This window comes from Muntiacus reevesi, chromosome 2 (genome assembly GCF_963930625.1).
Source record: "Muntiacus reevesi chromosome 2, mMunRee1.1, whole genome shotgun sequence".
Lineage (NCBI taxonomy): Eukaryota > Metazoa > Chordata > Mammalia > Artiodactyla > Cervidae > Muntiacus > Muntiacus reevesi.
In genome coordinates, this window is record NC_089250.1 from 131,626,855 (window position 1) to 131,643,740 (window position 16,886).

At 40.9% G+C, this 16,886-nt stretch overlaps 1 protein-coding gene across 6 annotated transcripts in view; it reads right to left on the bottom strand.

Annotated features, from left to right (window-relative positions):
• Positions 1–16,886, bottom strand: part of SGMS1 (sphingomyelin synthase 1) — a 313,874-nt gene that overhangs the window by 21,496 nt on the left and 275,492 nt on the right. For all 6 annotated transcript variants that reach the window (XM_065922844.1, XM_065922841.1, XM_065922842.1 and 3 more), the window contains one exon: positions 11,239–11,356. In XM_065922844.1, the coding sequence (XP_065778916.1) occupies positions 11,239–11,356 (118 nt within the window). The remainder of the gene's footprint in view (positions 1–11,238; positions 11,357–16,886) is intronic.

Here is a 16,886-nt window from a genome sequence, read left to right on the forward strand (position 1 = left end):
AAGAGGAAGAAGCAGGAGCAACAAAAACAGGAGACTCCCAGCTGGATTCTTCTCACTTCTCATTTCAGTTCCCTTCTCCACTCTGCCCACTACCATTTTCCAGAGTCATCAAAGAGCTCCAGACATCATGGCCTGTGTTGTGGGTTGTGTTCAGTGGAAAAGAGGATGGAGTGTCCCTGGAGCTGTAACCTCCCCACCAGGAGGCTTTCAAGTGTTCATTTATGAAAGCAGAGATATTTGGGGGACGTTCACACAAGCACTTCCTCAGTGGGCACTTCAAAGCTGCGACAAGGTCTTGGATCTACATGCTTATGTGAATGATGGTCTCCCGGGGTCAGAGGAAAATCACTTTTCGGTAAAAACAAAGCAGTTTTCTCTGATTTCTAATACAAGGTCAAGAAATTAAGGAAACTGGCCAAATCACTTAAGCAATACAGGACATAGAAACGCAGAGCAGAAGGCAGAGGGAGAGGCTTCTGAATGAGAAAGACCACTCCAGAGGGGTGTGAACCAGTGAGCCTTTGGTTACTAAATGCAGGTTCCCCCAAGTATGTTTTCAATGCTGAGTACACAGCTCTCTAGCAATGGGCTGTTAACACCATTCATTGGGCAGATGGCCTTATGCACTTGCCTATCTCTTAACTACATCTGAAAAGCCAGGACTTTCACTTATGCTTCACCACCTGCTGGCAGGAGAGGGAGAACCTGGAACCCAAACTCATCAAACAACAATGCATGAATCCAGGGCTTTGGGATAACTTGAAGGAAGGGCTGAAAGTGCTAAAGAGGGGAAATGCTTTTTAATATAACCTTTGCCTCTTACCAATGCCTCATCTTACCAGCAGCCCTGAAAAATAAGCTAGGCAGGCTTCATTTTACACATAACATTCAATATAGCTGAATAGTTTAAAAACTTTGTTCATTATTCACTAAAGATTTCTCATTGCTTTTTCCACTTAAATCAAACTTCTCATTTCCAAAAGTTATTTTTATAGGACTCTTTCACAAACAAATTGCATATCTTCCACCTTCTTAAACAAGGTGTTTGCAATTTGATTTTAACTTTCCTGGCTTTATATTGTGCTGTATGGGAGGGCTGCTCCAAAGATCTCCAAGTTTACTTTCATATTTGTATGTGATGCAGGGAGCTCAGCCTGGTGCTCTGTGACAACCTATAGGGGTGGGGGGCGCATGGGAGGGAGGCTGAGGAGGGAGGGGACATGTGGCTATTGATGCATGGCAGAAACCCGCACAATACTGTAAAGCAAGAATCCTCCAATTAAAACAACAAAAAAAGAATGACAAGGAGCATAGTCCAGTTTTGGGCTAGCTATCCAGGTGGCTCTGGACAAACCATTTTATCCACTCTAGCTCCAGTTCTCTCATCTGTTAAATGGTGACAACACTACCTCCTCACCATCAAACAGAGATAATGTTTGTAAAAGTGATTGCTAAAATTATAAAGAGCTATAAAGAGATCAGATAGCATTACAATGACCAAGTTAGGTCTGTCTTTTGGGAGAGAGGTTCCTTAAGTGAGAACTCAATGCCTAGCAGCCAAGAAGTGAAATTTGGATTGTTCTCTTTTTAAATACACAGCCTTCATGCATGTTCATCTGTGATCACTTCTATGAATTCTTCCTCAGATGGTAATCTCAAAGATTTAGTTTCAGCCCTGGAAAGGTTTAGTTTCATCTACAAATATTGTATCACATCAAATGATCTGAAGCAGGGAGATTCCCCTATGCATGTCCTCTTAGAACCCAGACATACAACTTTGAAAAAACACTTTCCCTTCACTAAGTTCTCAGGGGTTTGTTTGTGCTCCAATATCCAACATAACCATCAGTTCCTATGCCAGGTAGGCCACGTGGGGAGGGGGGTCTTTAAATAATTTATTTGTTGTTTAGTCACTAAGTTGTGACTGATTCTTTAGTGACCCCCATGGACTGAAGCCTGCCAGGCTCCTCTGTCGATGGGATCCTCCAGGAAAGAATACTGGAATTCCTTCTCCAGGGGATCTTCCTGACTCAAGGATCAAGCCCATGTCTGCTGCACTGCAGGCAGATTCTTACCACTGAGCCACCAGGGAAGCCCATTTGAAATAATTATCAGCAGTAAAACACTAATCCTCAATCAGCCTCCCTTTTCCCCCAGAAAAAAAGTAAAAAATTTTGTCATGGCCTTCAGTAATGAGACTTATCAAAAGCTTCATAAAATCTTAAATAAAGGTCAGCAATGGATTTGCATTTATCCAGATACTTATTTGTCACATTAAAGAAATCCATTACATCAGTCAGGTAACATTTCCCTTCAACAAAAATTATCACTTAGGTCCTTTAGCTTACCTGGTCATGAAGTGAAAAAATATTCCCTCAGATGTTTGCTTTGAAAATGTGTAAATCTAAAGAAAAGAACGAACATCCTTAGACTCTTCACTCAGACTCATCAATTATCAGTGGTTTGCCACATTTGCTTCTCCTCTTTCTCCTATTTTTTCCCCTGGGCCACATGAGAATTAAGTTGAATAATTATGACACTTCACCTTTAAAGGTGCCAACAAGGACATTTTCTTCTATAATCACACTCATGAAAACTTAACAATGATACAATACCACTGGGGTTAACACACATGCTTATTCAGACTCCCCCATAGTTTCAACAATGTCCTGTATAACTTCCCCCCAAATCTAGGATCCAATCAGAGGAGATGAATTGAGGGTACCTGTCACCCTCTTGAATTTTCTTGTTGTACTACAGTTTCTCAGTCACTTTTTAATGTCAATTTTTAAAGAGTGCAATCTAGTTTGCTTTTTTTTTTTAATAGAATGCCCTTCCACTTAGTTTTATCTGATTGTTTCCTTATGTTTAAGTTCAGGTTAAATGTTATTGGCAGGAATACAAAGAATGATGTGCCCACCCAATGTATCAAATCAAAGAACGTCTGGTATCGCTTGTCCTGCAGCGGGTTTATCAGGTGGCTGCCAGAATGTCTGACAGACTTCTCAACCAAATACACACCTTTGCCCCTTTATTATTAATAAGCTGTATGTGACTTTTTGAAATGATTTAAACATTGTGAGCCCCATCTTTCACCCAATGGTTTTTAGCATCTATTGATGATTTTTGTTTAAAATATTACTACAGTGCTTCAAAAATGGAGACTATTTCCAGTATTTCTTTAATATCTAGTAGTTAATTTCTTCTCTCTTATCACTAATTTTTTAAACGTTTCTGATTAATGTATAATTACTGTCATAATTTCATTGTGATGCTCAAACTGTCTCAGACGTGGCCTATGGGAGCCTCTCAAGCAGGACAGTATGGCTTCTGAGTCGAATCCACTAGCCCGTAGTGTCTGGAAAGATCTGGAAACTTCCTTGGGATGAAGCTCTTGTTGTCCATCTGCCTGTACCCTGGATCGTGCCTCATGCAGTCATACAGAGTCACCTCTGCAGCTCTTCTGGATGTCTTTGGTGAACGCTCTCTCTCTTCACACTAGATGGCCGCTGCCATGTAGGGAACCTCTGTCACCTTCCCCATGTCTGCCCTGGTCTAGATCTTCCTCTTCTCTAAATTCAGAAAAAACTGCACAAAAGCAGCCTCATATGTCTCCCTCACGTGAAGTGCCACGTACAGAGACGAGGCCGAACTTCTTGCCTCTGCCACTTAGTTCCTGCAAGACAACAGCCAAGTCCAGCATCTCTGGACCAACTGCAACTTCCTCTCATTCACGACTGTGAGAATGCAATGAAAAAGCATCCTGAGTCATACCTGGCATGAAAACAGGTACACATAAACTGGCACTACTCAACGTCTATCTCCTTCCCCACCTTCCAAACAGCTTACTTTCCATATTACAACAGAGATGGCTTTCTAAGAGACAGATGTCATCACATCAGATTCCCTGCTTCAACCTTTCTCTGTTTCCTGTGGCCAGATTCCTTGGAAAGAATGACCAGACTTCTGAAAATCTGCCCACAGCTTCCCTCTCTGGCTTAATCTCTGGCCACGCAGCCCACAGGATCACATGCCAGGTGTGTCTAACTTTACTGCGCCCTCAGACACCCTTTCACACCCTCTCTGTTTTCTCCACCGAGCAATCAACTCCACTTGGCCAACTGCCTCTCATCCGTTTCAGACTTGGCTCGGACAGCACCCACTCAGTAGAGCCAACACTCCCAGGAGAGTTTGCCACCTTCTTCCCTGTTTCCATGGCAACTGAACTCCAAACGTCTGTTAGAGTGAGGACTGTAGTCAGAGAGTAATCTTACACGTTACATGTCTGTCACGGTTTCTGGATGCCCATTTGTCTGATACATTTGTTGTGGTTCAGTCACTCAGTTGTGTCTGACTCTTTGCGACCCCATGGACCGCAGCACAGCAGGCTTTCCTGTCTTTCACTATCTCCCAGAATTTGCTTCAATTCATGTCCATCAAGTCAGTGATGTCATCCAACCATCTCATGCTCTGTCGCCCCCTTCTCCTCTTGTCCCCAGTCATTCCCAGCATCAGGGTCTTTTCCAGTGAGAAAGCTCTTCACATCAGGTGGCCAAAGTATTGGAGCTTCAGCTTCAGCATCAGTCCTTCCAATGAATATTCAGGGTTGATTTCCTTTAGGACTGACTGGTTTGATATGGGCTTCCATGGTAGCTCAGCTGGTAAAGAATCTGCCTGCAGTTCAGGAGACTCTGGTTCGATTCCTGGGTTGGGAAGATCCACTGGAGAAGGGATAGGCTACCCATTCCAGTATTCTTGGGCTTTCCTGGTGGCTCAGCTGGCAAAGAATCTACCTGCAATGCGGGAGACCTGGGTTCAATCCCTAGGTTGGGAAGAGCCCTTAGAGAAGGAACCTTAGAGAAGGCTACCCACTCCAGTATTCTGGCCTGGAGAATTCCATGGACTGCATAGTCCATGGGGTCCCAAAGAATCAGACACAACTGAGCAACTTTCACTTCCTATTTTGTGACTGACTGATACATCTGTACCCTCAAAACTTACCCCACACAGGACAAGTCCTCTAGAAATGTTTTTTCAGAAATCAGCAATCTGGGCTTCGCTGGTGGTTCAATGGTTAAGAATCTGCCTTGTAATGCAAGGTACATCGGTTCCATCCTTGGTCCAGGAAGATCCCACATACCGAGCCACAACTAAGCCCATGTGCCACAACCACTGAGCCCATGTTCTAGAGCCCTGGAGCTGCAACTGAGTCCACATGCCGAGAGTCTGTGTTTCAGAAGAGAAGCCACTGCAATAAGTCTGTGCACCACAACTAGAGCTACCCATCTGCTCACAGCAACGAGAGAAAGCCTACATGCAGTGACGAAAACCCAGCACAGCCAAAAAAAATAGATAAATGAATGAATCTTAAAAAAATGGAAGTTAGCAATCTGTTTGTTTATGAAAAGAAGTCATCTATACTCTCTCTGCCTCATGATCCCTGGTGATTTCTCATAAACTAAAACCATTTAGAAGGTTTATAAGATCATGTAAAAATGCATATAACAAATGTTAACTATAATGACACAGGAATAACTGCAAGGAAAGGATGATTAGAACTACCCAAGAAAAATATGCATAAAGAACTAAGAAATATATTGAAACATAAGGCTGGGAGTGTATAATTTTTTTTTTAACAATGTCTCTGTAACAACTGAAGAGTTTCTTTAAAACGGAGGAAAAAAATCTTTTTTTAAAGAAAAAAATATGTGACTTAGTACATTTATTTTTTTCTGTTTCATTGCTGAAAACGGAAGAGAACAGTGGAGAGAGAAAAAGGAAAGTGAACAGGAGACTTGGAATGGAGAAGGATATCGGAAATCATAAGCAAGAATTTTTTTTAAAAAAACGAGAATGAACAAAATGAAAACTAGATTGATGAAAAGAAGCTGGGAGGCAAGCAGAACATCAGGTAATCAAGTAGTGACAATTCAAGCTCCACACAACTCACTGGGATGACATAAAGTTATTTTGGTAGCAGAACACAAGCCATACTCTGAAATGCAGATAAGGTTAGCAGAAGCTAATCAGAGTATCACAATTTGTCAGTTAGGAGGGCAGCTTTCAAACACTCAAGCTGCTACCTAAGAAAGCAGGAAAGAACTTAAAAAGATTAAAAAATCCTGAAAAGCAATGAATCCTGTGTCTTATAAGACTGAACACGTGCCAGTAAAGAGACCCGGGAGGGGGAGAATTACTACACCGTGGCTTAGCAGCGAACTGAAGGAGTGCTTTGATCGTCTAATTTGTGCCACACACACACACACACACACACACACACAAACGCTGACAGTGGCAGTAAAGAATACGAAGATCTCTCTGTTATTACATGTGTGTTTTACTGCTCCACTGAACAATTAATCTCAGATGCCACCCAAACATAACCCTTGTCCAACAGTGGGCTATGTTCAAGTATGTTGAAAGGAAAAATAAAAAGACATATCTTTGAAGTTCAAGAGAATTATTTCACTGAAAACACCATGTCAGATTAAGGCATTAGCCAGCTAAGTACCCAGGCGGGAACATAACTCTCTTTTTTGAAGGTTTTCAAATCTAAGGTCACCATGGAGACCAAAAAACAGAACCAATGTGAATCTCACTTTAAAGTGCAGCCACTTGATTAACACATGTGATTATTAAAATGAGAGTTGAAAACAGCATAAGTTATACCCTCTCTTTAAATAACATTAGTGTATCTGTGTATCTGGGGCCTGGGGTAGATTTGGATTTTTTTTTCCTTGTAGAGTCTGCTAAACAGCAACATTTTTCTTACAGAAGTCTTAGGACAGAGAAGAATGCTTCTGCATTTTTTTGTTTGTTTGTTTTTAAAAACTGAATCCTAGAAAGTTGGAAATGATGACAAGAGGGTGTTTTCTGGTTTGGATACATGCTCCTTGGAGAAAAGCTGTGCTGAGATTATTAAAAAGGGGTAATCAAGAGGTCACAAACTTGGCCACCTCCTAAGCCCAGCACGTCACATACTGGGACACTAGTCAAATGCCTCCCAGAAGCTCCTGACCCAGGAAGTGAAAGCCTCCTTCCCATCCCACTCCCCAGCGGCTCATCTCTGTTACAGGAGTATTTGATGACATGACTCCTTCTCTTCCTCACCTCATCATTTCACACAACAATTACTTCCTTGAGCTATAACATTTTATGAAGTAAAGAGAACACTGCCATCAAATGAATGAGCACTAGGGACGATATTTATAATTAATATTTGTATACCTGTGGGAACATTTTTCTTAGAAGCCATACGTTTTGAGAATGGGCGTTGAAAAGAATTAAATATACTAATTATAGAGTTTTGTATGATGACAGAATCAAGTTTAAGTTCACATGCCTATGTTAAATGAAACCATATTCTAAAGATCAACTCTCTACCCTTGGAGTTTAACGATAATTGATAATCATTAAGAGTATCCACCAGCAGACAGGCCTTCGATGGTGTCTCAAGTCAGGGGATACCCAGTTCTGGAAGCCTAAACTTTTATGTCCTATCTCTGGGCCTTTTCATCCACATCCATCCCATCCAGGATATGATGAATCACAAATATTTAATTTTTAGCACTGATTTCCCCCTCAACTTCAGACGCACACTATTCATTGGTCTGGACACCACCAATTAGATGTCTCGCAAGTACCTCAATCTCTATTTGTTTAATCTAAAGTCGCCTTTGAAATCCTTCCTTTCTCTCCTCATTCCCTATATCAAATGTATTGCTAAGTTGTTCTGATTCAACTGCTTAAATACTACTCAGATCGGTCTCCTCCTCTCTATCCCTAGGGCCAGCGGCTTAGGTTAAGGCCCTCATATAACAGTATTTCCCACATTTATAAGATGCAAGTTTGGCTGAGGTGGTCTTCAGGCACTTTCTACAAAGGCAGGGACTTCCGTCGACTTTGCCCACCCTTGCTCTCCAGTACCTCAGTCACAGCAGGTGCTTAATGCACGTTAAGTACATTTTCAGAGGATGAATCACAGTCTAGGGGGTGAAAGCACGATGGTGACACCAAAAGCTTTCTTCCTTCCGTACAGCCTTTTACAGTGACAGACCCCATGTATTCACTGCCTTCTTTCACTCTCACAATTCCTTATGACAATACAAAAAGTGTCATAAGCCCTGTCTTGCCAACAAAGGGACTAAAGCTCTGAGATGTTAGACGCAACTGCCACACAATTAGCAAGCGCCAGGTGACACTACCCTCACTCTGACCCCAGTGTTCTTTCTCCTGCTGGGCAGGTTTGCATTGTTACAGGTAATAACTCCCTCTCTGTGCAAAGGTTCAGAGAGAATTTGATTAAGATGGTGGTGGCGAGGACATCAAGACACTGGATTGGATGACTTTCAGTAAGGTTCATTTCTGTCCTGACGAGCCAAGCCCCAGTTACGGCTCCAAGGCAGGCAAAGCTGTCTCTGGGATCTCTCTAGCAATCCCCTCTGCTCCCTTCGGACACTGTTCCCCACTGTAGTATTCTGGCCCTTGTCTCACCTCCAATTTCTTAAGCTTGATCTGACTCCAAGAGGTACCATCAAGCCTTCAAGACCTTTTCCAATTCTTCTGTCTAGCTTCAGAAATCACTCTCATTAACTCATGAAGTGTTCTTGCCAAAAAATTAAAATGACTGAATCAAGTCTCCACAACAACTTTCTATTTAGAGGAAATATGGAAGAGAGAGGAAGCAGTTTACTGAACGACAAAGAAACACGATAAATCCAGAATGTGGTGTCTTCTACAGGACAACTGCTAGATCTCTACCAGTTACTGATGGGATTTAAAAAAGGGTAGGGTAGGGAGGAAAGAACTGCTCTAGAATGTAGAGACTTAACAGAACAACTAAATGTTATATACGGTCTTTGGATCCTAATTTACACAAATCAACTGTTTTTTTAAAAAGGACAGTTTTAAAGACAATCAAGATATTCCATGAACTAGCACCAGTACCAAAAAATTACGGTTAATTGTGCTGAAGGTATCAACAGAATTAAAGTTATGAAATAAAATGTCCAAAAATTTAGATGCATATTAAATATGAATGAAGCAACAAAGTAACACTGTGTGGGGTTTGTTTTAAAATACTTCAAGAGAAAAAAAGAAAGTAAGATGAAGCAAATGTAAGCAAATCTTGATAAAAACTGAATCTGGGTGTTAGTATATGAAGTTTCCTTATGACTGGTTTCTCTTCCTCGGGATACAGTTGAAAAATTTCAGAATAAAAAATTGTCATTTGAACCCATTCTTAGGTGAGCTCTGTTCTCCAAAGAATTAGATTTAATGAGTTTTTACTAATAATTTTTGCTAACATTTCACTCCCTCCTGTATACTTCACTTTAAAGACTCCAATTTCCAGAAGACTGTCACAGAAAGATAGCCCTAGTTGGGATTTCTGGCAGCATGATAAACACGTGACATGTTTGGGTTTGGTTGGGCACACAGTTCCTGTTAACCTCTATCTTTACCAAGAAAACCCACAAGCTATTTTTAACTGTAGGATCTTGGTTAGACATGCTGATGACTCAAGATGCAAGTGCCAGTGCTAACCAACAGTGGGTTTGCTGGTGACTAGTGGAGCTGCAGAGGTCTGAAGAAAAAACAGGCTGCAACCAGATCTGGGAGAAAGGCTACACAGCACAGTCCCCTGATGCTGGGTCTATCTTCAACATGGGCTTGACCAGACTCCATTTCTGCCTAAACTGGTATGACATGTTCCTTGGTGGAAAAACTTCCCATGCACAGATTTTTTTTTTTTAAGGATTGAACTAAACCACCAATCAGCCCACTACTGAAAACACACTGCTTATCAAGCCAGCCTCACCGTGGGAGTCTACATCACTGGGTCCTCAGTGACAACAAGAAACCTCCTATGAGTCAGGAGCTTCAGGAAAGTGCTGAAGAGTTTTCACTGAGGATAAAGAAGATGTGAGGCTGGCTTTCTCTACAACGGTTGAAGAAAGAGCAAGAAGGAGGTGCAGGGAGGCAGGACTGCTGAGGGAGATGATGGAAGCCTGGGACCATTCATTCTCCAGGGTGGCTTCTCTAGTTACAGAAACAGATTGCAGCAAGAATGCAAGAGTGGAGGAAGAAACGAGATACCTCTGAGCACATATGTTAGGTCTAGGAAGGAAGGGGACCCACAATAAGCAAGCGACCTAAACAAATCCAAAATTTCAAATGATAAAGTCACCACTTTAAAAATCCTTCTTTCAAGGGATTGATTTTTTTCAGCCCTCTTCCAAGATTCTATCAAAAAGAATGTCTTGTATGGAAGGAACACAAGGGCAAATGGATGAAACTGAAAGGGTGTTTCACTAGCACAAGTGTAATACAAAGAAATGCTTCCAAACATTTCAAACATACAATCACAGCATTCCACCCTTTCTCCCACCCAGATGGAGGAAATGAGCTGTTTCTACTTCTTTTTGCATTGAAGAGCTTTCATGCAGTTAAACATTTCAAAAACTAAATCTCCTGCTAATTCTTTCATAAAGTTATGATGATCTTCCCAGTTGAAATTATGCCGAGACAGAGGCTGGGGTAAGGAGTGTTAGGTGAATCTGATGGGAAGGTAGAGACAGTGAGAGAGGAATAGAGTTTAAAGAAAAGCTTATTTGCTACTAGAGAAGATCAGGACAGTGAAGTGCCCCACCAGGAGAGATCTTATTTGGTGGGTGGAGGACATGAGTTTGAGCAAACTCTGGGACATAGTGAAGGACAAGGAAGCCTGGCATGCTGCAGTCCATGGAGTCGCAAAGAGTCGGATATGACTGAGCAATCGAACAGCAAAAGGGTGCAAGGAGACAGGAATGGTGTCTCTAGCTCTGCTCTTCTGGATTCCCACTGTAGGGCTTAATAGAAAGAAGGAAAAAATATTATTTGAAATCAAACTTTCCATCTAAGAGAAGTAAAAAGCATATAAAAGCTTCTGGAGCTGTTAACAAGGGAGCGAATGACATTTTAAAAGTTTGGCAGGAAACCAAAGAGCTACACCCACACACAAAGCTTAACTGCTTCCATCACACTAACTAGACCACATATTCCCCTAGCTGGGAAGCGCTGGCAAGGTTTGGGAATTTTGAGAAGGAGTGGGGTCACCTAACTATATTGCTCAGTAATGTTCCCAGATGAAGGCAAGGGGGGTTGATTCTAAAGAAATTTTCACCTCTGGCCTAAATCAAAGGACCCCCTGAACAAGATGAGAAAAAACAAAAAGGGAAATTACAGTGAGGAAAGGTTTACCTTCGGAGAGCAGTTGAAATGCATACCGGGTACTGGGAGTGTGGTTACATACATTGTAATACACCGATACAGGTACAGCGTGCCAACTATGCAGAAAAATCTTCTGCTAATAATAGACCTAGAAAAAGGGAAAAACAGGGCAGACACTCAGTCATGAAATTCTGCAGGTTCATTTAAGTTTTCAGTGCTCCAACAATACAAACCCCCAAACAACCTGAGAGATTGCTATCAGAACGTTGAAACTATAGCCAAGAGCAGATTAAGGTGAGGCTTTTGAGGATGAAACTGTTTTTTTGTTTGTTTGTTTTAAATTAACGTAAAGGTCAAGGGAGTTTAAAACACTCCCCACTGCTATTAATGGGACTTCCTGAGGCCTGAAACACCAGCTGACATTCAACTGATGGACAAGGAGGGTTTAAACTGATGGGCCAGAGCTGAGTCAGGGTCTGTGGTTAAACACTTAGGGAGTGTCTTTTCTGTCATAAGACAGATGCTCAGAAAATTACAATGGTATTAAATTGTAATGAATTTATGCCAAGAGAATTCAAAACTTTTCTGACATTTAGTGAGTCAAAGGCATTAAACCATTTTACCTGTATATCCCAGAAACTGATTCTTAGCTGATCTCCAAAGAAGCATGATGCCAAGAAAAGAGCCTGTTTGACTGACAGCATCCAACCCACACCTCTCTCTCTTAACAATGTGGCCTTGGGATAGGCTATTGACACTCTCTGAGTATCAGTCTCCTAATCTGTAGACCAGGGATAAGAACATGAGAAATAAGGTATGGACAATCTTTGCCATTTATGCACAACGGTAGTCAACAAGTGTATGGATTATGTGGGTGAATAACCAAATAAGCAAGAATTAGGCATCTTTTCCATTTCAAATTTATTGATGGTTCTGGCGAAATTCTTTGACATGTACACGTGAGCATGTATATTGAGTCTGATTGCTTCTCCTAATAGTAAGTCTCATGTAGGTTTGGCTTTAACTAGATTAAGTTGTACCAACTTCAGTGTCTCCTTGGATAAGAATGTTCCTTCCCTCTCTACTTCAACCTGCTCTATCCTGTTCTACCACAGGCCAAAATCTCAGTCCTGTGGGTCTCCTCCTCCTCAGCCTTGAGAAGTTCAAGCTTTTCCTTGGCCCAGCGCAATCTGACTTAAACACAAATATTTTCAGAAACAATGAACAGTCTTTCCTTTGAGGATACTGAACACTTAGTTGCTCCATAATTGTACAAGGTAGCTCTATTTTTACACAGGATGGACATTCCTACTGGAGTCTGGTTGCAGGAGGAGTATCTGTGTCATCTGTATTTTTTAACAAGACAGATGAAGTGATATGTCACTTGGTTGACTGAAAATTAATTTAAAAATAATCCATGTGACCATATTAGTGTTTCATTCATAACTACACAGTCAATGTAAGGTCCTTAGGTTGTAAAGGTCGGGTTCAGGTCTTGTGACTCTTAACCCCAATTTTAGGCACTGGGTCAAAAAATTGCTTACCACAGAGAACTGTCTGATTTTCTCTTATTATAAAGCTGTGCTTGTCACTCCCAAGGATAAGAATTTTTTCAGTACAAAGCTGTCTTTATAAAGGTATGTGCCTCTAATTCCAGGAATTATGAAAAGTGCGGTATAATTAAGCAATATAGAGACGGACAATACTAGATCACATTACTAGATTAGAAATGTCTTACCAAAATACTTGAAATAACCAACTGAATTTTACATTTTAAGATACAATGATAATTTTTCTCAAAAAGAAAATGCCCTCTCACGCCATTCTGTTCAAAGAAGCAGAAATTACTTTCAATTTTACTTGAATGATACAAGAAACATCTACAACAGAAAACTGTTCAGTCTATTTAGATAGGCCAATCTCTTCAGAGGAAGAGAAACAAAATGACTGCTATCACTCCATCTGGATGAATATTACCAACTTAAAATCACTTTGTCTGATGATTTCATGGTGTACACAAGATATATACATGCACAAACACCTATTTCCATAGCTCAAACCTGAGTCATAGAATAGCAGTGAAAAGACCCAGGATTACCTGAGAATGAGGTATACAAAAAAAATGATAAAGGATGAGAAAAGACAAATTCTTTTACAAAAAAAAAAAAAAATTTAAAGGTAACACACATTAAGGTTCAGTCACATTTAGTCTTTGACTTGAAGTGAAAAAAATCAAATGACTTATACCCATGTGACGTCATCAACATTAACATAGCGACAAGATGGCAGTGGCTGTTAATAAGAGTCTTCTGATCTCTGGCATTTACTTAATCTTTTTTGAAATTATGCTTAGAGTATCTTCAACGTATAATTTTAAACGAGAATTTCCTACTATACACTTTAGAAAGCAGGATATAAAAAAGAAAAGCGTTTCAAAATCTTGTATCCTGTTAATGTATTATTTACTTAATCAAAGAATTTCACACATTAGAATTCTCTCTTCAGTTTAAAAGTTCAAGACATGTTGTTTTTTTTTTTAAAAAAAGATCTAAAATAGTTAAAAATGTAACTAAGGCAACAAAAGAGCCACAGAGGAAACATTAATGAGGTATTTCTAGAGATTAAGCAAATGCCAAGGACAAGATGCACATTACAATTCTCAAAACCACAGTTATGTTCTTCTCACATGGGAAATGTCTCTTTCATGTTGGAAAGAAGTCTATTTCCTATCTGCTCACACTCTGCAATGACTGTCACGTCATAGACACTTGTGTATGATTGTAATTATCTATTCTTCTCCCAAGTAGTTGAGTAATAGTCATTACTACTTTCTCTGATACAAAAGAAAATCATACGTGTTAAATCTGATATATATATATATATATATATGAATAAAAGTGTTAATATTTTTAAGATCTGCAAGAATAGTATGCTATGTTCAGAATAACTTTATTAAACTTTTTATTCTCCCAACTCAAAGAGAAATGAGTACTCAGAACCTGATTACTTACTACACCAAATATAGGCTTAAAAGAGCAGTACTACATTGTTTTCGGCATTTGAAATGACAGTCTAAAGTTCTAAAGGAAAAATGAAGAGAGAAATGAATGCACTGGAGAGTAAAAGGAAAATGCTGGAAAGTTCCATTGTTTCCCACAAGTTTTCTCAACTAAGCCACAATCAGAACACACGTAGTTCTTTCAGCGCTCAGACCTGCTCTGCCAGCTCGAGGGAAGTTACTGACTTTTAGAAACAAACAGGTCCTGAGACATGGCAGTGGATCCAAGTTACGATTCCAAAGTAGGAGGCGATCAACAAGGGGGAGGGCACGCTAATCGGGGCAAGGATCAGGGAGCCCCACGTCTCCGGAGAAACCATGGAAGCCAGTGAACGGCTCAGGTCCTTCCAGTACTGCCACAGGGACAAGGCGTCTTCAGCTCATCTACACACAGATGCTGGCTCTGCCTTTAACAAAAGCCCTCTTGATGATCTGGATCATCTCAATTAACTTTCTTGGAAATTGGCTTCCCAGCCAGCAAAAGGATATTTTCCTTATGATTCAGAGAAATGCTACTGAAGAATTTCCCCAGGCTGCTATTAACAGTAACTAGGGTTTTGCCAAATTTCTCCTCTATGCCAAACTCTGAGCCATTTAGTTCTCAGAACAACCTGCACTGCAATGCTATGACCCTTATTTTACAGATAGGAAAATTGCAGTTGAGAGAATTTAAGCTGAAATATAAATACATTACCCAACACAAAAAGGTTCAGGAAATGCCTTCAGATTGTGTAAGAAATCCCAATTTTTTTTGAAACTACACTGCTGTGAACCAATAGATAAGCCAACATTCAATCTCATTTAAGTTATAAAATCTACTTAACTCACAATTTTCACTTAGGGTTTTAAGTCATATTTCATATTGACCCAGACCTCTGCAAAGTAAGCATTTTTGACAGTTATTTTAATGATAAGCATGTTAGTTATAAAAGTACTGAGAAAGATTCTTCTAGGTATCAAACAGGAAACTGTTCATTTTCCATTATTGTTTGCACAGTCTGTGCCCAGTAAGATTTGCTTACATCCCTCTAATGTTTGATCAGTCTGGTAGCTCAGACAGTAAATACTCTGCCTGCAATGTGGGAGACCTGGGTTTAATCCCTGGGTCGGGAAGATCCCCTGGAGAAGGGCATGGTTACCCACTCCATTATTCTTGCCTGGAGAATTCCATGGACAGAGGAGCCTGAAGGGCTATAGTCTATAGGGTTGCGAAGAGTCGGACACAACTGAGCAACTAACACCTTCCTGAGATGTTATTCATTTTTCTACATTCTATCTCACCTGAACTGCTACCATGACCTTTGACCTACTGTCCCTAATTTCATTTGTACCTCCATAAAAGCCTTTCTACAAAGAGAAGCCAGAATCATCTTTTTAAATGCAGTTAAATACAGCATATCCTTTAAAACCCTCCAATAGCTGCCAAATATATTTTGAATAAAATCCAAATCCTTTACCAAGCTCATGAGGCCCTAGATGATCTGGGCCAAGCTCCCCTCCCTCTGTTCTCCCCAATCATTCCTAAACTTCAGTCCGATGCCCTTGGTGAAACTGAACACATCACACCAAGTCCCTCCACCTCGGGCAGACCTCTGTGCCAGCCATACCCTCTGCCTGGACCCCGGGAACATTGCCTGTCGTCAGGTCTCTGATAGACCATCTACTCTAAAGAAGGCACCTGGTACCACCTTTACCTATTTTACTTTCTTCATAGCCTCCCACTCCCATGCCCACATTCTGCGGAAGCTAACGCCAAAGAGCTTCTTAAATCTGTTTTCCTCCCTTTAATTCCTTGCTACTAGCCTTGGGATTCCTTGCATGATGATAACCACTCATCATCACCAGAAGTTCCAGTTCCCATCACGGGCTCTTCTCAACATGACCCCAAGCTACTTCCCATTTTATGTCGCAGACATGAATTCTACCACCCTGGGCAAAAGGGGCTCCACTCACCAAGTTTCTTGCTTTTGCCAGCAAATCTCTTTGCCTGGTCTTTCCTGTTACCCCAACCACCTACCTCACATACCAGCTCTGCATGCAGCTTCCCACAAGTTCCCAACTGGAGAGAGCCACTTCATTCTCCACATCACTTCAGAACTTGGTTTCTAGTTTATGGTATTTTTTAATAGTGAGATTGGCATTACCATTATCAACAGAGGCCCGCATTCTTTCTCTCAAAGAAAGCTCTTAAAGAAAGCCGCTCCTTACTTATGTCTTAGTACTAGTCAGACTTATGATGGTGCCTGTAACACGGACAATCTCCTGCAGTTCTGTGCTTTTGGGCTTCACTTCTTACTACTTCTGATAGTGCTTTCCTGCTTCTTCCCACAAATATTTGTCCTTTAAACTCTTTCATTCATCTGTGGGAAATAACCTCTCTCGATGCTCACCAGTCCTTCACGCTGCATCATTTTTACATTTTAATTGACAGCCATTGTCAAGATGGCTGCGCTCATCCAAGTAGGGCTGTGGGTCCTGCCATCTTTCTCCCTCGCCTGCCCTGTCTTCTCGCTGCCCCTTCTGGCCTCTCTACCCATCACGAGGGTCACAACTCTCCAGACGGTGGATCATGAAAACCCAGGGCTTAATTCTATACTTTAAGAAGGGAAGTCCCAAGGAA